This window comes from Lipophrys pholis, assembly GCF_963383615.2.
Source record: "Lipophrys pholis genome assembly, chromosome: 15".
NCBI lineage: Eukaryota > Metazoa > Chordata > Actinopteri > Blenniiformes > Blenniidae > Lipophrys > Lipophrys pholis.
Window position 1 is genome coordinate 6754333 of NC_137642.1, and position 22946 is coordinate 6777278.

The 22946-nt window shown below is 43.0% G+C and overlaps 1 protein-coding gene across 1 annotated transcript; it reads right to left on the reverse strand.

Moving 5' to 3' along the window:
* Window positions 1–6219: 6219 nt before the first annotated feature.
* rgs17 (regulator of G protein signaling 17) lies at window positions 6220–21989 on the reverse strand. Its single transcript, XM_080482146.1, has 6 exons — window positions 21814–21989; window positions 17863–18232; window positions 14189–14319; window positions 9295–9369; window positions 8979–9210; window positions 6220–8211 (listed from the first exon to the last, which is right to left on the reverse strand). Exons 2-6 carry the CDS (start codon window positions 17863–17865, stop codon window positions 8023–8025), a joined length of 630 nt encoding a protein of 209 aa, XP_080338272.1. The 5' UTR covers window positions 17866–18232; window positions 21814–21989; the 3' UTR covers window positions 6220–8022.
* Between the last annotated feature and the right edge of the window lie 957 nt (window positions 21990–22946).

Sequence of the window (22946 nt, forward strand, 5' to 3'; positions counted from 1 at the left end):
CCAGTTTAGAAGATTGTAAATAAAAAGATTTCAGTTAAAGTAATCTCTCATTGTGCTGTGAGGTTTAGTTTTCAGTCTCTGGAGGATGACTTTACTGCGTTTAAAACAAGTGTAATGAATTGCTTAAAGTACAGAATGTAATGAATTTTCCTGCAGGCTTCCAGACTCGAGACTGTTCAAACCAACTGCAGCGTGTTGAACTTGATTTGGTTAGAAGTTGGTTAAGATGCACAGTTCGGCAGGTCTTCCTCCAGTTTGCACAGTGCGGTGCTTTATAAAGAGAGCTGAACTTATTCCTTTGGGAAGAAGTGGTTTATATCCCAGGTTAAGTTCCTTGTACAGTTTGCATGTTCTCACTATTCCTTCAAGTCCAGAGATGTGCGTCTGTTTGTCTCTGTGCTATAAACACCCTGAGACGGGAAGACTCGTCCGCTGAGATCGTCCCTTATAAATTGACTCCATGTGCACTGAGGAATCAAATCCAACACTGCAAATTATTTGGCACTTGCCATTATTTAAAATCTTATTTCTAGACATTTTACTTAAAAAAAACCCCAAAAAAACCACCTTTTTTTAAAAAAACTTATTTTAGTCCTTGATTTTACAGTATAATCTTAAATATAGATTTTAAAACTAAATTCAATTTCTTATGAAGTAAAATTTCCCTGCTGCATGGACAGATGGTTTTAGGTACTTTTCTTCTCAAATGTAGTGTTTATATTGTATATTACGCTCCTGTTTTTTTGCAGTAAAGTTTTAGCAACCAGGAAAGAGACACATGCTTTCAGACTAAATAAATGCTACTTGTTGTTATTGAAGTTCAATGTGCTACTAAATAAAGTAAATACTGACATTCTGCATACTAATACTTCCCCTGGCGTATGAGAAGTAAAGCTTCACAGCAGTAAAACTGAGCCTTAAAAACAAATAACAGCACATACACGTTTGCAATCTCGACAAATTACTCACCTACTGACGTCTTTATCCACGTATTTAGAGCCAGGTAAGCAGATAAGCAGGAATTCGCGACCCCTAAAACTACCAAACTCTGTGACTCAACACTGCCACCCGGTGGACAGCAAAAGCACGACTTTTTACACATCGTGGCTTTAAAGCACATAAAGTATTCCACGGGCCAAAGAAAGACACCAACACGTTTGGCAAAAATCTATTAAGTATTTATTGTAACTTGTTACATTTAGGTTTCTTTCTCTAGCAGCACTATTTAAATTACAGATATTCAAGGGCAGTCACCATAGATCGGAGTTTTCTTTTAATGCAAGATGTCGTCGTGTAAACAAAGACAGAGACAGAACTGTAGATCGAAATGTACCACGACCCGTGACGCTAACTCCAGAGAAGTTCAAAAAGCTGACGATTGCTGCGTCACAGAAACAAAATGGAATTAAAAGAAACAGACAGAAATGAACCACCAAGTGGCGGAAATGTATTTTCCTGTAATCCACACAAATTCTCGCTGCTAAATTGTTGAGAGATCTGCTGGGTTGTCGTCGTTTTTTTTTGAGAAGTAGATTACGTGAGGATGATGCAGAGATGAAAGGAAGAAAAAAAAAAAAACCACGACAGCAACGTGAAGAAGACGGATAACAAAACGAGTCTCATCGGGAACAAGAGATCTGAAACAATCAGTCGATTGTGAATTTGGCACATTTTTGTTTTCTTGTTTTGCACTGACCATCTTGATTTCGCTCCTTTCATATTCTTTTAAATCTATTTAAAAAAAAAAAAAAAAAAAGCAAGTTCCTGAAAATTTCTCTAAGCTCAAATTGTCCACATTGTTTGAAGGTGCAAAAAAAATCAAACATTGATATTTGTGTTGCACCGACATTGCCAGTAATGACACGGAACAAGTGAGTAGAACTTTGTTCTCGCCCTGCCTTGTAGTACAGATTCCTCGGTGTGAGATGACAGGTGAGGGTGACACGAGTGTTTCTATAATAAAACAAAACAAAACAAAACAAAAAGATCAAAACGTCTTGTTAATGCTACAGTTCAGGTCTGACGGTTCATTTCATCTCTGATAAAACTCGAAATCGGGATGAAAACCAATCGCACACTTTGGGCTGCCACAATCCCAGAAAACAGGAACTCAGCGCTCCTCGGACTGGCTACGCTTTTAAAGCTCAATGGTCATTTTCGCAATCTCTGCGTTAAGAAATCTGAAGGTTGGAGGTCGCGTCTGCGCGGCGAACGCGTTTCCATAGTGACCAAAAAATGATCCACGTTTGGTCAAAAGTTGTCAAGTAACCGGTGGGGAAAATAAACCCCAAACCAAAAGAAAACGGTGAGCTCGATTGACCCCAAGCCTTCCTTTAAAAAGCACTGTTCTGGTAAAATGTCTCTGCAAATCATGCACGTTGAAATAACCAACCATAGTCTATATTTGTTAATACAAAGAGGGTCATTTAGTCATTCTGGCGATTCATGAGACACTCGAGAGACAAGAATTAAGTACCCATAACCATCGATATTAGTCAAACATACTAGAAGAAAAATATGAACCCCTCAAAAGAGTTTCTCATATTTTTTTAATTGTCTGCATACTGCAGTACTTGAATACATACTCATACAGTATCGTTTATAGCAAATAACTGAATTATTTCATTTATTTAGCACAAAGCATGCTGAATAGAAAAAGTGTCACTTGTCTTTTAATCGTCTAAAGTGACTGTAAAATCCTTTTTTTTTTTTTTAATTTTCTCCCGCAGTTCATTTATGACCGCGTTCTATCTACAAAGGCATGACAGAAACCAGGAGGCTTAGGCATCGAAATCAATAAAGAGAAAAGTGATTGCCTAAAACTGTTTTAAAAACCACCTTCCTGCACAAACACGCGTCTCGTTCCCAAAGTAGCACAAACGCCTCCGGGGGGGAGGGGGAGAGGGGAGGCACGAAAGAGAGGATGTGAAGGTATCTGTTCATTTAGGAGGGATGATAATCAACATGGGAAACTGCGATTTTTGCTGTCAAAGGGCCGCCGCCGCTCGGGAGGGCGAGACAGAACAAGAGAAAGAGATCTTGAGGTGTGTTGTGACGCATAAAAGAGGCACCGAATCCAACTGAGGGAAACACGCAGAAACCAACAAGAGGAGATAAACCCGACTTTCTTTACCCCCCCTCCCTCCCAATAATAAAATCTATACAACAATCTCTTTATTAGACCTTGAAATCAAAAGCCTCAGCCCTGTGCTGAAAGTGGCTCAAGGGAACTGAGTCAGCGGTCCTGGTGGAGACTTATATATTTTTTTTTCCCAACTTCTGCTTCACGTCAACGCTACTGCATCATAACACAGTGATAGTCTGACTGGATGTAGCTACAAAAACAAAAAACAACAAACACGGATAGAAAAATAAGCCGCCGCCGCCATCGCTTCAGCTCGGTACGAATCCACACCGCGGTACACCGAACCACGTAAACCTGGATAACATGGAAATGATCTCATGACAAATTTGTTTTTATTGATTTTCTTCATTGTGGTAATAGATTCACCTCAAAGGCAGATTTTTGACTCAGGTGTTGTTGTTTTTTTTGGGGGGGGGGGGGGGGGGGGGTTCCCAGCTTCAACTCAGCCCTTCGAGTGGGACGTTAAAATGAAGAAACGACAGTCTGACAAGGACAAGTTGAGCTGATCATCACGCCAGGTTTCGGTGGGACCACCACTTGTGCTACTTCCACAATGTCTCGTCCCCCCCAGCTCACAGCGAGCTCCCTCACTGTGGCAACAAACAAAAGAAACAAGGAGGACTGACACAGGGGCAAGTCCTGGGTGGCCTCAATACAGGATTTGCCCCCACAGGCTGGAAGCCTCACAGGAAGTTCCTTTTTTTTTTTTTAATAATTACATTTTCTCGACAGTCAGTGATTCGCAGTCTATCTTTACCAAAATTCCAGCACACAGCCACATAATGTCATACAACACATTTATTTGTTTTCAGCAAGGTTTCTTCTTCTTTTTAATATATATATATATATATATATATATCATCACGAAGGCATATACTATTTTCTCTGTGTGTATATCTATATATATAGATATATATAGATCATATTTATCTAATCATAGAGAAATGAAAAAAAAAAAATATATATATATAAGCATACATTTTTGCTGAATAAGATTGAAGAACATCAGCAAAGGGCAATGTAAACCATGGTCCATCTAAAACAGGTGAAAGGAGCTCGCCCTTTCCAAACTCAGCCACAGTAACAGATTTGCATAGGCAAAAATGGGATTAGCCCTTTAGACAGTGGATTCCTGAAATCGGTATAGAGATGCAAAATCTAGTTCAGCTCAACACAATTTAAAAACAAACATACAAACAGTATATATATATAGATATAGATATAATCATATATATATAATGTCGACTAGGCCGAGCCTTCTTTAACCCCCTCTCGTATACATTTTCTGTGCACATTTTTGTTTACAGTGTTAGGCTTCAAGTAGATCTAAAAACAACTCGTACATTGACAACTAGATGTGAAATAAATTAACCGACATGAGAGGTAGTGAAAAGCCTACAGAGACGTTTGTCTTTTCTTTTTTTTTGTTTTTAATACAAAGGGAACAAAAATAAAAAAAGAAATAAAAAAAAAGAAAACGTGTCAGTAAGGCCAAAGCTTCGCAAACCTCCTCCACCGCGTCAGGACACTTCAGCTCTCAACAATTAGTTCATACTTTTTTTTTTTTTGCAGTCAGTAAAAGCAGAGACCCACTCACTTGGAATCCATCGAAATCGTAAAAGACAGAGAATCTAAAGGCGGCGATGACACTACATCACTTCACATCATCATCATTGCCTGTAAAAGTGATTAAAAATAAACAACCGTGTACTTCTCCCCACTGTGTAAAAGTCACAATAAATTAAGAGTGGGGGGAGGAAGGACGCGAGCGGGAAGCCCGCCGCGTCCGTCCGCCCCGTAAAAGAAACGCTCCCGCCCTTAAAACTCAAAAGACTCGCGACTCGACGCGGCGTCGAACCCCGATAAGGTACACACATCTCACGATTTATAAATGTAAACTTGGTTTGATTGCACCGTTTATTTATTCTTTTAACATCTGGTTCTTGGTGAAACATTCTTGTGGTAATTACTAGACCGACTCGAGAAAACGTCGCCGTTTACTGCGCAGACTCGAAAGCGTCGCGAGCGATTCTCCGCTGAGCCGAAGGGAGAAAAAAGTCTCAAGAGTTGCTCAAAATGCAAAAAACGTCTGAAATGCTCGGAGACGGTGTGAGGGTCTGGTTATTCTGTCGTCCTCTCCTCCTGTTCTCGACTGGGCGCATGCATGCACAGCTCGTCAGTCAAGCAGCCAAGCAACATCGGTCAGAAGCCCTTATGGAGATTAATGGAGTCTGCATGTTGAGTACTGTATTGCCAAAGGTTAAATAGTTCCCTAACAAACATTGCTCAAACTGTGTGTGAGTGTGTGTGTGTGTGTGTGTGTGTGTGTGTGTGTGTGTGTGTGTGTGTGTGTGTGTGTGTGTGTGTGTGTGTGGGTGATCGGTTTGAACTGAGCTGGCACTTTTATCTCGTTGGCGTTCGTCACTCTGCAAGTCTGAAGAAGGAATAAAAGATAAAATGTCACGTTTCAGTCTCTTTTTTTAAACAAAACAACTTTCTCAATAACCTGACAGTGAAATGGCTCCACATCTGTCTGAAAGCTGTTTGTCTGTTTTTTAAAATTCTCTGTCAAGTGTTCAAAGCCAATCTAACATAGTGAGACGCGGCCTCAAATCCATTCTCATCATCGCAAACTGCATCCAATTGCACTTCGACAGTCGGCGAGACGTCGACACGCCCTTTGAAAATGAGTGGAGAGCGAAGCTTGGCACGTGAGCTCCAGGCCGCTGAAGCAGGCGGCGACCCGGACGAGGAGTGGCACTGTTTCATTGACACTTTTTTTTTTAAGACTGCGCCCGCCCGCCCGCCCGCCAGCCAGCCAGCCAGCCAACCAACCAGGAGGTCAGCCATCCATCAAGTGGCTTGATGAATAAACTGAGGCTCAGTTAATTTAAAAAAAAAGAAAAAAGAAAAAGCACATTCCGCTCTCATGCACTTTCTATCCACAGGCCAGGAACAAAATATTCACATCATTTTAAAAAAGAAAAGTACTTTTTTTTTTTTTTAATTGATTAAAAATGTTAATTGGACATTTGGCAAGACCTCCTGAATCATCTTCTTCTTCTTTTTTTTTTCTCAATGACTGTGTCCAAACAGTCGGTATCGCGGCATGCGGTCAGAGTCAGATTAGAAACCGGAGTGTGTGAGGGCTGGCAGTGGGAACATGGGACTAACATGCTGACAACCCCGTTGGCTTCGTTGAAAGAGGCTAGTTTTGTAGCGTGACAGCACGTTGCTTTAACACCAACCCTCCTCACCAGCTCCAGTGGAGAGAGCGCGACTCGAGTGGGCGGCGGCCGACTTGAGGAATGACCGAGACCCCGCGGCCGGCGTGAAATATCTCTGGCACCACGTTTGGCACATATCTGCTGATTATTGGACGTCCAGCCACGAGGGCCGCCGGGTTATCTACAGCATCTAAAGCTGAAGCCTGACAGACGACGTTCCGGGGCTCAGTAGGCCCGCGGACCAGATCAGAGCCTGTCATCTCTCTGCTACTGCCCTCCTTCTCTGCAAAATAAAACACTTCAAAATGTAGATGACTATTTGGAGTTTCTTTCTTATTTTCTCCAGTGGTGCGATTTCCCAACCACACTGGTCACCTGTGCTTGTCAGGCTGTGAAGATTTGCACTGGAGGGAGGAAGAGGAGGAGGAGGAGAAGATGGGAGGTAGGGATTGTTGGACAAACTGTGGTTGCTTTCCAGAAAAAAAACTAAACAAAGCTCCAGCAGCACTTGTGCTGCCTTTTCTCACACGTAAAGGCATTGTGATTTATCTCAGCCAAGAGATTATTCTGTTTTTTGTTTAAAGTTCATGAGTAACAATAGATGTAGCTGCCCAACCACAATTGTAGCCCTTACTTCTCCCAGTTAAAGAACTCCAAAGAAGGAAAGTGCTCAGAAGGACGTACGGATGGACGGACAGGTAAGATGGAGGGATGGAGGGATGGCTGCTGCTGCTGCTTCTGCCACAGTCAATAAAAAAACTGCACTAAGCTTAAAATTGGCAGAAGTCAACTTTCTTCTTCTTTTTTTTTCTCGCTTCACAGCCACAAAGAGAGACAGCTCCCCCTGCCTTAATCCTTCTCCATAGTCAAAAATACAAACAAAAAAAAACTAAACGGTTGCAGTCCGCGGCTTATAATTGTCAAGCTACTGGAGAGAGAGAGTGAGAGAGAGAGAGAGAGAGAGAGAGAGAGAGAGAGAGAGAGAGAGAGAGAGAGAGAGAGAGAGAGAGAGAGAGAGAGAGAGAGAGAGAGAGAGAGAGCTTCAACTCCCACCAACAACAACTAAGTGTCATGTTTGGACAAAATCTGAGGAATGGGATAAAAATTAAGGAATGAATAAGGACAGGGAATAAAAAAAATAAAAAAAATAAAAGGTAAAAAAAAAGCAAGAAAAAAAGCATGAGGTCTAAATATTACAGTACAGGAACAGTAGGCTTGTCCTTCTTGTGTCTCTCGCTTCCTGTCCACACCGCCTGAGGAGCTTTTTGTCCACAGTTACCCAAACAGCTGGTCATCAGGTTCCACTGATAGCTAATGACATGGGCCGGCCGGTCAACCGCACATACAGCACAATTTGCTATCAAAACAATCACTGGCCAGCGTTAATGGTCTCAAACTGACCAATAATCAACCAGCAAAGGCTGACCTGGCTCCAGTGGAGAACTGGATACAAATTGCTTAAAAAAATATAAATAAAAAAAGAAAAAAAAGAAAACAACCAGCTATCATGGATGTCATTCAGTCTGTTCAATCGAAACAGAGGGAGAGATTTTTTTTCCAAACCCAGCTTCTGGTACCATAGTAGTATTTGACGTTTAAGTAGTAGTCTTGTTGGCATCCGATGGCGGCGGCGACGCGCTGTGGAGGGGTCTAGGTGTCGAGGCAGGTGCGCCTCCTGCTGGCCAGGAGATCTCTGTAAACGGAGGAGTTGAGGAACCGGGGGTAGGAGTCGCGGTGCATCAGGGTGTAGATCTGGAGCTGGGCCTCCTCGTACATCAGGTTGCTCGGCTCCGCCAGGCTCAGGTTGATTCCTTCTCTGACCCTGGAGTCCAGACTCACCTGAGGTCACAAGAACAAAACGCTTCTATCACGGCTGTCCTGATCAAACTACCTGATCTGCCCGCTGCCCTGAGATAGAAAGACAAGATGTGACAGAACGTTATTCCTGTGAACCGTTTGTCATTTCTGTGTGGAATCTGAGGCCTCGTTTACACGATTCAGAAATTTATTTTATTTTTTTTTAAAGCTTTTCGGCACCAAAAGTTTGGGAAACCATGGCCCGTTTCCCCGGAAACGGCAGAAACGCTGAATACAATGTAGATCGCATGTCAATCCACAAGGGGCCACTGTTGGTTGTTTCAAAACGTTATGATCATGAGGCGGCCATTGGTGTTATTGTCCATCTACTCACACGTGCAGAACAACTTTTAATAACCCCGTGGCGCGCAAGCACAGTCGCAGCGCTTTCCCGGTTTCCATGGAGACAAAGTCTAATAACAACTGTCCCAGCATGAAAACAAGACGTTTCGTGTAACCGTACGTTCATTTCAAAACGTTGCCGTGCAAACATGAGACTTTTCTGAAACGAAAATGCAAGAATGATGCAAATATGTGAAGAAAATATCTGGCCAAATCTTTCTTAATACAAGTGTGGAAAGCAGTGCTATTTAAAAAAAAAAAAAGAGAGAGAAAAAAAAAAAGAAAACTGGTTTTGACGAGTTGCACAAGGAACTACAAAGTGTCATACTCTGAGAGTTAATCAGGTGATCACATGACCCCACTGGTCTGGACTAATGGGGTCATGTGACCTTGCTGCAGTCACTCACTTCTTTGGGTGATAATATGGACACGTAATCTTCGTATATGATCCTGGCCTTCTCGTCTACCACCGGCGGGCTGGTCTCTTTCTTCATCTCTTCGCAGGCCAGCCAGAACAGCAGGTTGTCCTCGCTGTACTCGGACCGCAGGAACTCCCGGAAGATCTCCCGACCCTCCAGCGAGCGCAGCATCATCTCAAAACTCCGCGCCCAGGACAGCGCCTCGTCCAGACTGGGGTGTCTGCAGCGGGACGGAGACGCGGGAGTGGAACGCACAGATTCACACAAGACAGAACCAGGGATGAGTGGAGGAGCTGGGACTTACTGTTCTTCAGCAGCTTCAATACTGTCCAGCTTGGTGCAGGTCTGTCGTTCACTCCTCTCCATCCTGTCTTCATTCCTGCAACGACAAGAAATGATTACAAGGCTGGCCAAAGGAACACATATACCCTTAAGTAGGCAAAAGAACAGGTTTGGTCGGGTGCATCGGGCAAAGCAAACCAGTGGACGGACACATGTCTTATGGGATGTGAAGCAATCCTGGGAAATTCATAGAAATAATAGATTGTGTCCAATAACAGTGTAGAAAATGACCAAAGCGATCAGTAACAGAGCTGATAAACAAATACTCAACCATAACCGATGATATCAAGTAAAAGCCACCAGAAAGAAGAGAAATAAAGCTTTACGCTGATAATGTGACTCTTCAGCTGAAGCGACAGCTAACCACGGAGTCCCACAGGGTTCTGTGTTAGGGCTCATACTTTCCGCATGATATTGGCCCTCAGATTTTCCCAAGTTGTCTTGGAAGAAAGGGGCTGAAAACTCACTCAATGTATATCATTGACAATTCTGCAGAGTCTCGTCCATCCAGCCGTTAAAGTTGAATTAACTGATCAATCAGCTGGATTTGTTTCCTTGTTGTTTCCTTTCACAGCAGCCGGAACACCAGCAGCCTGTTAACACCCCGGAGCTGCTTCTTCGTCCTCGGCATCATGAGCGGATCACCGGCAGAGCTGGACGGGCAAATAAACGGCTGCCAGGACCTTCAATCATTCATATCTCATCTGACAGCGAGAGCCAGTGACTGTCAGAGAGTTGATGAACAGTTCATCCCATCCCAGTCCGAGCCTTCTCAAGCAGAGCTGCACAAACCAAATATCAAGTGTGACGGTAGAAGAGTAGAGGAGGACAGATAAAGGCTATATATACTGGATATGTAGTCATTCCTCATGACATTGATCACAACAAGGGACAGAAAGACATTTTTACAAATGTTACAAACATTTTTTTTTCCTGTTTTAGTAATAACTTATTGTTTTCTGTCTTTTTTTTTTTTATAAATTACTCTTTAATATAATGAAATCTGAAGCATTTATACCTTTAGATATTTTCTCCTTTAAACCGAACACTATCAGACCTTCTATTTCTAATTGTATGTATTTACAGTATGTTTAAAGGCCGAAGTGTAAATGTGTTTTAGTCTGCTGCCGTTTTGTTTTCTGTAACATACATATACTATATTTTGGGTTATTTATTTATTGGTTACCTTTTATGTAAAATTTGAATTTTTTCATCCCACACATGGAAAGTATTTGGCGTCATGGCCTCACGACGACGAGATCGAGGTTACGGGTCTGGGCCAGGCCGCTCTGTATGGAGTTTGCATCCCTTAGTGTGTGTGTGTGTGTGTGTGTGTGTGTGTGTGTGTGTGTGTGTGTGTGTGTGTGTGTGTGTGTGTGTGTGTGTGTGTGTGTGTGTGTGTGTGTGTGTGTGTGTGTCCTCTGGTTACCCCGGTTTCCTCCCGCAGACATGGGTTTGAGGTTAATTGATGACTTTAAATTGCCAACAGGTTTGAACCTGTGTGTGTGTGTGTGTGTTTGTGTTTTTTCCCTGTGAGAGACTCGACCAATAATCACCTGGGATCAGATTCAGTCCCCTGAGATGCTGAATAGGATTCATATATAGTATACCGGTTTTTTGGGGGCGTCATGATTCGTTACTGTTTTTGGCAAAATTGAATAATTTTGTGGTAAAAGTTTGTTATTTCTTTGATCACATTTCGTTATTTTGGTATTATTTTTTTTCTTCACTTTTTTTCTTTTCATTTTTTTAAACAATAACAATCACAAACCGTGCTAAACAGAAATACAATGGAGCATCTCCAGTCAGTCAGATTAGTCCATTTAGTTGTTGGTGTCACGTTCCTTGCAGGTGTTCCATTTCTTCCAGTTTCTCTCAAATGTTTGTCCCTTGAGTTTTAAGTAATGAGTCATCTTTTCTATTGAGTATATCCTTGAGTTTGAATCATTGCTCCATGCTTGCTGTTTCCACTTTGTGCCAGTTCCTGGTTATGGTATTTTGGTATTATTACTTTAATACTTAATATTTAGTTACTTTTTTGGTGACATTTGCTATTTTTCAATTCAATTCAATTCAACTTAATTTATATAGTGGCAAAAACAACAAAGTCATTCAAGGGAACTTTTTCAGAGCTCTTTGTAATATTTGGTCATTTCTGGTAAATGATTGTTTACTTTTTTTGTAATATTTGCAGTATGTCAGGAGCATTTTCATGGGGGTGAAATGTACTTTTTTATAACACATCGATTGCTTTTTTGTTTATTTTTGGTCACATAAAGAAAATTCTGACCTTTTTTGCATTTTCTTTCTGGTAAAATGTGGTTATTGTTTTGGAATAATAGGTTTTGTAGCTTTTGCTTGCTTTGTTGGTTCAATTTCATCTTGTTTGGAATTCTTATGGAAAAATACAGCGTATTTGAGGGGGCTTTTTTTGGCTAATGCTTTTTTTTTTTTTTTTTTGCAGTAACATTTGCTTATTTTTGGGATAATATTTGGTGATTTTTTTCTAACTGTTGCTTGCTTTTTGTGTTTTTTTTTGGTTTAAAAAAAAAGCTACTTTCTCAGTAACATTAGCTTTTTTGGTTTATTTATTGTAACTTTATGTAATGTTAGTCATGATTTGACACTTTTTGTAACATTCATTCATTAGTTGGTGGCATTTGGCAGAATTTTGTTATCATTTGTTATTCTTTACGGTGCTTTACAGTAGATGAAGATAGTATAGAAAAGACTGTTGCCTCCATTAGACTTAGTTTCTTTCAGCAGGGATGTAAAATGAAAACCACAAGTAAAAACACACACACACACACGCACGCACGCACGCACGCACGCACGCACGCACGCACGCACGCACGCACGCACGCACGCACGCACGCACGCACGCACGCACGCACGCACGCACGCACGCACGCACGCACGCACGCACGCAGGGTAGACTCAAGAGGCTAACCGTAGCTCAGTCACACTTACTGAGTCCACAAAGCGACACACACATTGCGCCGTCTATTTCGGTCCCACCATGGAGGATCTTTCCTTCCTCTCTCCGTCTCTTGTCAAAGTCCCTTTTGTGCTGCAGTAATGGGCTAAGCTGGCCGCAGCCCCCCGGCGCCCTCACAATACAGCTAAATATACTGTTCTTCACAGCTGTTTTGCATGTGATGCGTGGATGGAAATAGAAGGCACCCCAGTCAGATAAGGGCCTTGTGTAATGGGCGGGTGAGGAGGGATTAGAGGGTGTGGGGCTGGAGGGGGTCAGAATGTAGAGAAGGAACTGTAAATGGCTGATGAACATTATTACATAAAGACCTCATCTGTAAAACTTAATCCAAAAAAAAAAAAAAAAAAAAGACTCCCTTATGATTTACTCTCATCTCTACTTAACGAGACATGAAGTGACACTGAAAGTAATTCACATGTTTCCTCACACAAAGATCTCTGCTGTGCTGCAGAAAGCTTGAAAGAAAAAAAAAGAAGAAAAAAAGCAATCTTTGCCTGCCTTAAAATAAACAAACGCACGCAAGGTAATGAAGACACAGTTTTCCAGGCCGGTTCTGGAGATCCGACACCGGGATCGGCCTGAGAAACACACAGCGGAGTCACAGTCTACAAGCTGCCACCACTTCAGATGAAGTGGTGTGAAAGAAGCAGCACATTCACCATTCACTGCCTGAAAACAATGTTTCATTCACTGCGAGAGGGGAGCTGCAGTGAGGCCAGCTTCAGGAGCCAAGAACCAGCTCCGGTGCCTTGCTCAGGGGCACCGTGGTGGAGCAACCGTTTCATATCGACATCTCGGACTATTTTAATAACTATAGATATGAACCACTCAGCTTGAAATCTATATTTTAGATGAAAGTTACCATACCAGAATACTGTCGTACAATTCACACACAGTTTGTTTTTATCATGACAAAAAACTCCACTATTTTGCAAATAGTACTTATTTTAAAAGTACCATGATGGAGAGCACTCAATGAACTGCCGGTAATGCACCACAGTTTAAGGCCCCGTTTACTTGACGTTTTGAAGCGAAAACACAAAATTTATGTTGCGTTTTTAGGTGTCTGTTTCCACGACAACGGTGCTCACAGCCTTTTTGAAGATTGCTCCAAAGGTGGAACTTTTCGAAAATGCTTCAACTCTGTAGTCTGTCCATGCAGAGGTCTGTGTACTCGCCATTGTTAGTGTTTCTCGTTGTTGCTGTTCTAATGAAATCACACACACATGGGTTCGGAGAACAATACGCTATAAACTAACTATAACGAGCACAAGAACATCCGTATTGACAGAGGAGGAAGTTGGATTGCCATTACCGTGACAGTCAACCACTAAACTATCCAGTCCCAGGAGACTATGGACTGGGAGTCACGACGCTCTGGAAGCCGCCATTGTTGTTATTGTCCATCCACTCGCGCGTGTGCAGTGGCCGTGTTTACTGCGGCTGTGGTGCCATGAGTAGCAGCATTGTTCAGTGGCTCTGAGCGCCGTTGTCGTGGAGACGGACACCCGAAATGCAACCAAAGTCTTCCGTTTTTTCTTGAAGAACGTTGCATAAATAAGTCGAACTTTGTGGATTCACTGGTCCTGGTTTGGGTTTGGGTGTCAAGTCAATAATTACTCAGGAGTTTCGCGAACTCAACAACAATTGAACATCAGACATTTCAGGATTTTGCCATTACGAGTCACGTGACTGGTGAAAAAACCAATTGGGACTTGCTTTGCTCAAGCTTGCGTGTGTCATCCTCTCTACTGAGCAGCACACCCATGTGGCAGCTCACTCGTCAATGATGCAAAGTAAAAGCTTTAGCTTCACGTGAAGGACTGAGAGTAAAAGACAAAGCGAGCGTGTACAGTACCAGAGACACTTGCAGCAGCCGCACCAGCACAGGCAGCAGGTGTTGGGTCGGGGCTGTCCAGGGGCCTGGGGGGGGGCCTCGATGTGCGCCGCCTGCCTTTTTCTCATCTCCACTCCACTCACACTTCGGGGCTTCGTGCAAAAGACAAAACACAGTTAAACACTTTTCAAATGTAGAACCACTGATCAGAAATGACAGTTTCAAAATTTGGTGCTTGGTCTTTTTTTTTTTTTTTTTACTTTTTGCTCTACAGCAGTAAATTATATTAGAGCCACGAGAAAAAAATAAAAAAAATCTAAGAAAGTGTGTGAGTGTGTGTGTGTGTGTGTGTGTGTGTGTAAGAGAGAGAAGTCAGGCAGGACAGAGAGGATTCCCTTCCTTCTACGGTACGAGGGTTTTCTGGCATTAGTCCAGGCTTTGCTCGGCTTTGACAGATACTACACATGAATTTCAATGCATGCAAACAGACTCGACACGACCCACAACCCACAACAGAGGTAAACACAGCAATTCATACACCTTCAGTGCAAACCATCCGGGCTATCACCATACCCTTCAATCCCAACATGACGTTCCTTTGGGTTTTTACCAGGGCAGGTTGAGTCTAACCTTTACAGATGTTTGATTATAATAGAAACTATTAGACACGTTACTTATTCAAACTGATGGTCACGCTACGTCACCATTCACACCACCTATCCTGAAACAGAAAGCCCCTATATTAGGATTGAAACCCGAGGCCTGTACTACGACCCACGTTCAACATAGCCAGGATCTCTCTCTGTTTCCTGGGTTGACTGATCCAGATGCGAGGTTATCAACCCGCTGGTTCAACCCAGACCTACGTGTGTGCGTTCACATGAAAGGGGCGGGGTTTGCAGCGTCCGACCAATCACAAGCAGTTTGCAGATTAGTGAAGGAGCAGTTCTTCTCTGACAATATGAAGAATTAAAAACACATCCTCCAGGCTAAAAGCAACACTGCTGCTGGAGCCAAAGCCAGAACATTCCTGATTTGTTAATGTGTGACTTTGTGAGATTATACAATATTAATTCATTGGACAATATCAACGGACGGCACGGCACTCTGATCACTCTGTGTCACTTTATTACAGCAGAAACGTTTCAGGCTGAACTTCCTCACTGATCTTCTTTTAGTGTATATTTTCCATTCAGTTGTTTTGCGGCTGAGTTTCTCTTGTGTTTTGTGTTGGAATATTAATTCATCAACGCGACGGCATTAGTAGTTCTGCGTTCTATAAATTCATATTTCTGCAGTTGTGTCAGGTGTGACCATTGACCTCATCATTCCAGATCAGCCCTCGTGGAGATAAACAGACTCGGAACAAGTTAAGAACAAAAACATCCTTGAAAGCCTCAGTGAGCAGGATTTATCTTATTATGTCAAAAAGATATCTAAATTAATTTCTCCTCTCCACTCAGCGCCGAACCCGCACACCAATCACCATCATTTAAAAAAGGGCGGGTCATTTCTCAAGAGATCGGATTGGTCAGGAGGCGGAGCTCTGACCGTTTATCGAGAACGGAACCTGCTCCAGAGCAGGTCAGACATTCAGCGTAAGTTGTCGGGGTGATTTATCCCGGTGACAAGTGAACGAGCGTCGTGGTACGGAAAACCCAGGGTTAATCCTTGAAGTTATCTCGATAAAGAGAAAAATCCAGCGTCGTAGTACGGGACTCTGGGGGCATTTTCACTGAGCGGCTAACCACTGCACCACTGCAGACCACAAGTATAACGTGACATGGTGCACATGGAGATTTTTCAAAAAGTTGTGCGATCAGTGGCTCCAAGCACCGTTGTCGTGTAAACAGACCATCACAATGCAATGAAAGAAAGATTTCAAACTAAAACTCCAGCATTTCAAATGAAAAGCTCTTCGACGTCACATACATGTCCAAGGGTTCAAGTCTTTATATATGTTGTCCTTTCCCAATAAAAAAAAAGTCTTTGTTATTCACACAGGAGCAGCTTCAGCAATTATTTTGAGTCAAAAATGTGTAAAAATGGTAAAAGGAAATCGCTTTTACAATCTTTCAAAAGGAATTCACTAAGTTTTATGTGGTAGTTCAGGTGGGAAATGACAGAAATGATCATTTGATAGGTAGAATTGGTAAATCCTGTTTTAGTGAAATCCTTTTTTACTTCACACTGTGTGCTTCTATAACGTCAATGCTAAAAACTGAAAACCTTGTTGAGGTGGTTCCATATTTGTTTTCACAATCAGCTAGTCCCCAAAAAATGTAATACATTTTTTATAAACTGTGTAATGTCAAACAAAACCTCCCACTGAACAGGTAAGAGTTATATCCGTGGCTCATTCCATTGGTACTTCTGTAATGAAGCAAAGGCGCACTACTGCCTGAGGTTTCCTGTGGCTTTGTGTTGAAAGTGCCTTTGTCACTCGAAAGTGCAGGGGTGAGACCAGAGGAGTCACTTTTACAGCACAACGGCCTTTATGGGCGAGCAGAGCGCCTTTAAACCCTCGAGGGTCGAAATAAAATTAGCACTTTCTAGGAATTCAGAAACTGCCTGATATAAGACCATACTGTACCATCAAGTGATGCTCTTTACCAAGTTTTCAGTGAGTTTCTCGTGAGATTATTAAGCCACGAGCACAAAGCCAGTAACAGATAAGCTCTACACCAGGAAATGCGCTAAAACAAAGACACTACATATGAAATAAGTCTTTTTTACCAGGGAATCCAACTCAACAGTCGAGGCATTTAAACTTCTTTACATCGAGACGTACAGAGAGAAAAAGGCAACTTATCCGACTCACAAAACACAACTCTTACCTGTAAAGTCATGATCCAAAACAAACTCTCATCAAACATTTAAAATGATCAAACTATCGCCTGCTTCCCTCCGCTGTGCCTGCACACATGTGATATACGCCACGATAATGATTATACAAGGCAGGTGGAGCTAAAGCAACCAGCCCGGGATGCAAATGTGACCGGCAAGGCGCCCGTCACTTATTCAGCGAACAAGGCGGCACCTGTGGTGAAAACGGTCCGCCAGATGTAAACGACGGCGGGGATCCGGCTTTTTGTTCCACTGCCGAAGACAACATGCAAATGTGGACTTAAAATACAAATACAGCAAAATGAAAGAGGGGCTGCTAGACCTGCGTCTCCAGCGGTGGTTTCCACAAGAATTCAAATGATGTAAGGCATCATATTTTACACATTATGCAACATGAGACGGAGTGTTTATATGCTGAAAATAGTATAAGTTAAAAAGAGGAGGTGAGCTTGTTTCGTGAAGGACTGTGGCGGCGCAGGAATTGGCAAGAAGAGCGTGTTTTAATGTGGCGTCTGCGTTAATGAGGCGACGAGAGACATTGTCATTTGGATTTGTGTCCATTTCAAAACCGAAAAGCAGCTATTTAATTCAAAGTTAGTGCCATCAGTGTGTAGCGGGGATGTAAAAATAGTCATGTTTTGTTGGAGCAAAGTTTCTCGAGGGAAGAATATTATCACACAAGATCAGACACTATGGTGAAACAAGGCTGTCTCAAAGATCCTGCTGCTGTCACCATTACTGACTTTTGTTTTCCAGCCATCCGTTTGACATTAAGAGGAATTTTGCACATTTCTGAGAAACATCCCACACAGACCGCTTGCCTCCCGATGCCGTTCACCGGAACTTACCATGAATTAGTGATTTCCTAAACACAGGTGAGACGGAGCGGTCATGGCGTGAGGTAACAGGTTGCTGGGGGAGAGCAGGCTGGTTGTTGGCGTGACGTGTCGAGAGTCTGCCCGGCGAACCGATCGGCTGTTTGGTCTGCTGGAGATGAGGGTGAGGCCGGGAGCGTCGTATCACCACAGGAGAGAGAGGTTACTGGTGTTACCATCCCTGACCGAGCGGCACGTGAAGGGACACGAGGGCTGAGGTGGGGTCGCGTCCTCCGACTTGTTTCCTTCCCTTCTCTCGCCGTTGCCTCCTAGGCGTCCTCGCAGCTCGGTGAAAGGGTCATTGATGGAGTGGACGGTGCAGGAGGCAGAGGAAGTGCAGCATCTGGAACACGTCGATGAGGAAAAGGGTGAGAAAACACGCAGAGCCAACAGTATAGAAATACAGTAAATGTCCCCCTTGCTCGAGAATGAGAAATGGATTTCACCCGTGTGTCGCTTTCCACTGATAATCACATTCACCCATTCACACGCACATTCACACCAGTGGAGGAGGCCACCATGCAAGGCGCTCAGTTCCTCCAATTTAGATCAAAGACACTCCGACACCTGCAACCTTCCGACTGAGAGCCACAGCCACTCCATGACATAATTATGTGACGTGGTTATATTAAAGGGGTGCATTTTCTAATGGTTTTCCAACAATATTATGCGTCCATATATTTGGAAAGGACGTCCCAGAAGAGAAGAAAGTCTGTCCTCTCGCTCCCTGGCTTGTTTAAATTTTTAAAAAATGTGTTGCTCCAACGAGCCAATCAGAAATCAAACCCTATATAGTGTCATCGGGGGTTCAGCCAATCCCAATCAAGGTAGGCCCTCCCTTTGACCCTCCCACAATTAGGCAGCTCTGCTCCGGCACATGGCGCCACGAGAGGAAGTACTTCCTCCTCTTCTCAAGATGGACATGTGTGGGCGGAGCCAGTCCAGTCCAGTCCAAATGGAGCATATCACCAAATCAGAGATCAGAATAAACCTTGTTTTGAAATAATACTCATGTTTGGAAACATCAACTAAGAAATTTGAAGTATTTGAAGTAAATTGATATTAATTGTGATACAAACTTGGTTGGGTTCTCGCCACCAATGATCATTAATGAGGAAGGTGATCAAGAAACAGGAAAGATGGCAGCCTGGAGAAGATTTGAACTATCCAGCATTCTAGTTCACAGCTTTTGGAAAATAGAGTCTAGACGTTCCCAATCCAGGTTGGTTTAAATGAGAATTCGGGGTCCAATGATAACTGCTGCTGCTGGTCCACTTTGTGCAACCAACAACTATATGTTTCTTTCTACTCACAAGCTTGATGGATATCCTGATGTTCTTTTCCAAAATGCCAAAAGGACTCAGAATGGGTTTATTCACTGTGGTAATACTGAGCTCCATTCAACTGTCCTGACCTAAACCCCACAGACACTATGGAGTCTGTTTCTGATCCTTCAATATATTCAAATAAGACACGGCTTCTGTTGATTTTATGAGCTTTATGGAACACTTTACCATTGTATGTTGTTTTTTTTTTTTTTTAAACATTTTCAAATATCTGTTTATGTGTAATCAACCTATAATAAAACAAACATTTGAAATTAAAAAAATACAATTTTGGGGAAAAAAATCATTTTAAGTTGATATGACTATTTAATAAATTAAATGACTATAGTAGGACATTTTCAAAAAGATTATGATAGATTGAAAAATAAATTTTTAGGTTAAAAAAAATGAATAAATAAGCCAATGTTGGCTTTTCATTGTTTTTTCTCGAAGGTGATTTGCAAAACGTTTGATTTGTGGGGCGTTTCCCTGCTGCAATGTTTTGAGTCTTCACATGGTTAAGAAGGAGCTGAGTCAATGGTGCGATGACGTCGAGTTCTGATGTTCAGATAAAAACTGCTTCTACCTAGAAGACAAACTCAGCACTGATCAGAACTTAACTTGTTGTCAATCAAGCGACAGTTCCGTTTGGTCAATGGGTAAATATTCAAAATAATTTTATTACATGTCCTGGAAAAAAAAGAAGAAGATGATTCTGGAGTTTTACTATACAGTGTAAAACAATTATTAGTTATGTAAAGTTATTTCAATATAGTTTGGAAGAGGACCTTTTTTCACCTGAAGGTATTACACTTGTAAAACAATATCTGATCATTATATTGAATCAATTGCATTTATACTACTCTCAAACTTTGGAAAACCTTCCTGAAATATCAAAGAACCAATAAGGCTTCTGACTGACTTGTAGGAACATCTAAGAAAAAGACTTGTTCATGAGAGTGCCATTCAGGATCAACGTAATCCACTAAATAATGAACCAAACGCAGCAAAATGACTGATGCCGCCGTCATCCTCATTGCATTACTTGAACGATTTGTCTTGTGGGGGACGGGGTTTATCATCGGTTCTGCAAACACGTCGCTGGATCCCAGTCTGAAAGCGGGCACTCTGGATTGTGTCCCTGAAGCAGGCCTGAAGGCGGCGGAGCCTCCTCGCCTGCCCTCATGCTGCATGCTCTTCGTACAGGAATTAGTGTTCCAACAACATGTTTACTCATAACAGCAGCTCAGAAGCGTTCACATGTTGACCTCAACACTGGAGACTCTTTATGCTGTGAATTATCTCGTCTGTTGCAACTTGAGAGGTTGAGATGAGCAGCCGAGCAACACAAGAACGGAGAAAGGAACCTTTACAAACAACTACTGTACAAACTCATTTATTTAGAGCAGAGGTAACGACTGTTAGATTTGTATAATATCTTATTTCTGCTCTTCTGATATTCTGAGACGTACGTGTCGCCACAATCCATCTGATGCCACCTCAGTATAGTACTCAAACAAAAAGAAAACAACCTTAGTCAGAGGAAATCAGAAAATGTGAAGATGTTTGCATTGTAGCCGTGAGATTAGACAGCGTTTGATCTGAGGAAGAAAACTTCCACAATCTGGTTCCTCAAATAAACGGCGAGGATTACAAAAAGCCTGGTACAGTTGAGACTACTGCAGGTCTAAACTTCATCCTTAAATACTTGAACCTTCACGTGAGACTGAGATTCATGGTTCCTGTGTGAGTGTGTGTGTGTGTGTGTGTGTGTGTACATCTTCAAGATAAATATCTCCACCCTGCAAGCAAATAAGATCAATGTTTTGCGCGACAGCTGGCATTCTGTGGAAGCTCAACGAGAGACAGAGTGCAGGCATAATGAGATTTATGAGGAAGTCTTACAGGATGTGAGCTGCTACACAACCTGGGCTTCGTCTGACTCAACACACCCAGAGGAAGCCGCAGCGAGCCGTGCCGTGCCGTGCCGTGCCGTGCCGCGCTCTTCCCTCCATGATCTGCGTGCGTGACACTGGAGGGGAGAGGCTGGGTGAAAGTTGACAGGACAGTTTATGGTGTCGCAGCAGTGGATCTGTTGCATCTGGAGGCCTGCGAGGAAGAAAGGTCCCGGCTGATCGGTGCAGTAGCTGCGCTGCTGGCGGCTCCGGGCGCTGCTTTTGCTTTTTTTTTTTTTTTTTTTTTGCAGGGTTCGTCCAGCAGCAGCCGGGGGAAGACGGGGGTCCCCTCCCCGAGCTGTCACCACCGCAGTGCGCGCGCGCACGCGCGTGTGTGTGTGTGTGTGTATGTATGCGTGTGTGTGTGTGTGTGTGTGTGTGTGTGTGTGTGTGTGTGTGTGTGTGTGTGTGTGTGTGTGTGTGTGTGAGTGTGTGAGTGAGAGGAATGACTGCACGATGCTGACTTGTCGCACAGACATTTTTTTTTCTCCCACAAATCAAACACCACCCACTTTCTGGTGTGCTAGCTTTAGCCGACAGATCCGCTATCTTGTAGAGGAGGCGGCGGCAGCGGAACGGCGGCTAGCGCCGTGGCTAACGGCTGCTAGCTGCCCCCCGAGTGGAGCGAACAACCGGCGTCTTACCGCTTCGCGTCGGGCTGTCAGTGTCCTAGGCCGGTGGGCACGTGCGCGCGACGTCCCGATGCTCGTTTAGCGACATCGCGGATGGGAATCCCGCGGTGTAATGTCCATCGCCGCCGTTTTTCCTGCCATCCGCCCCACTTCAGCACCGATCGCCGCCGAGCCCCTGGATGCACTGCGCAGGCGCGCTGCCGCCGCCGCCGTTCCGTGGCTGCAGCCGGGGGAGAAGGAGATGATGCGCCGCCGACGAGGCTCCGCGCGCAGAATCTCTACATCTCCCTGCCGCACAAACAAGCAGTCCCACAACCAGACACACACACACACACACACACACACACACACACACACACACACACACACACACACACACACACACACACACACACTCGGTTAAAGTGAAATAAAGTTAAAGACGCACTGTTCCGGAAGAAGTGTCCTCCGGTTATTATCATTTAAATGAACATAAAATGAAAATATATACATACTAAACAAAATTAGAAAAAGGAAATGTGTAGAAAATTAGGTTTCCCCACATTATATCGCACAATTTAACAAAACAGCATTCAAAATGACATGCAGTAAACTCTGAAATGAAAAATACATTCAAATGAAATAGTTCCACAACATAGTTATGAATTGTGTCATTGCGGTAGGTTTTTCTCTGATTGTGAGAAATGAGAAAAAAATGAGAGAAAAAAAACAACCAGACAAACTGCCCACTGTTTAACTCTGTATTATCACAAAGGAAAACTTTTACGAGACGTTTTTGGACATTTGGATGCAATTAGAATATTAATACAGACGGATATTCTAGTTTCTTCCCTAAATAGTTTGGCAGATGAGGTTTATTTTCGAACCTTGTACACTGTGTTTGACTTTTGAAAGACCAATTATTAAATCCATCCAGTCATTCTATTAATTTCCGCATCAAAGTGTCAGGACATTTCCATTTCCGAAACCTTTCTGTTGTTTGTGTCTAGTCACGTGGTAAGGAATAGATCATTATTCTTTGTGTCCAATTAATAGGCAATTGTTTCATCTGCACATTAAAACCCTTGGAGATTGTTGAAAACTATATTTTCCTGGTGTTAACACAGGGGGGCACCAAAACTCTGCATGCTCTCCCTCTAACACAC

What these genes read in the sequence shown, in the direction of transcription:
- rgs17 (XM_080482146.1), bottom strand. An exon ending in ATTGAAGCTGCTGAAGAACA is followed by an intron (nt 9,211 to 9,294) that starts GTAAGTCCCAGC and finishes GTCCCGCTGCAG; the next exon opens with ACACCCCAGTCTGGACGAGG. An exon ending in CCATATTATCACCCAAAGAA is followed by an intron (nt 8,212 to 8,978) that starts GTGAGTGACTGC and finishes TTGTGACCTCAG; the next exon opens with GTGAGTCTGGACTCCAGGGT.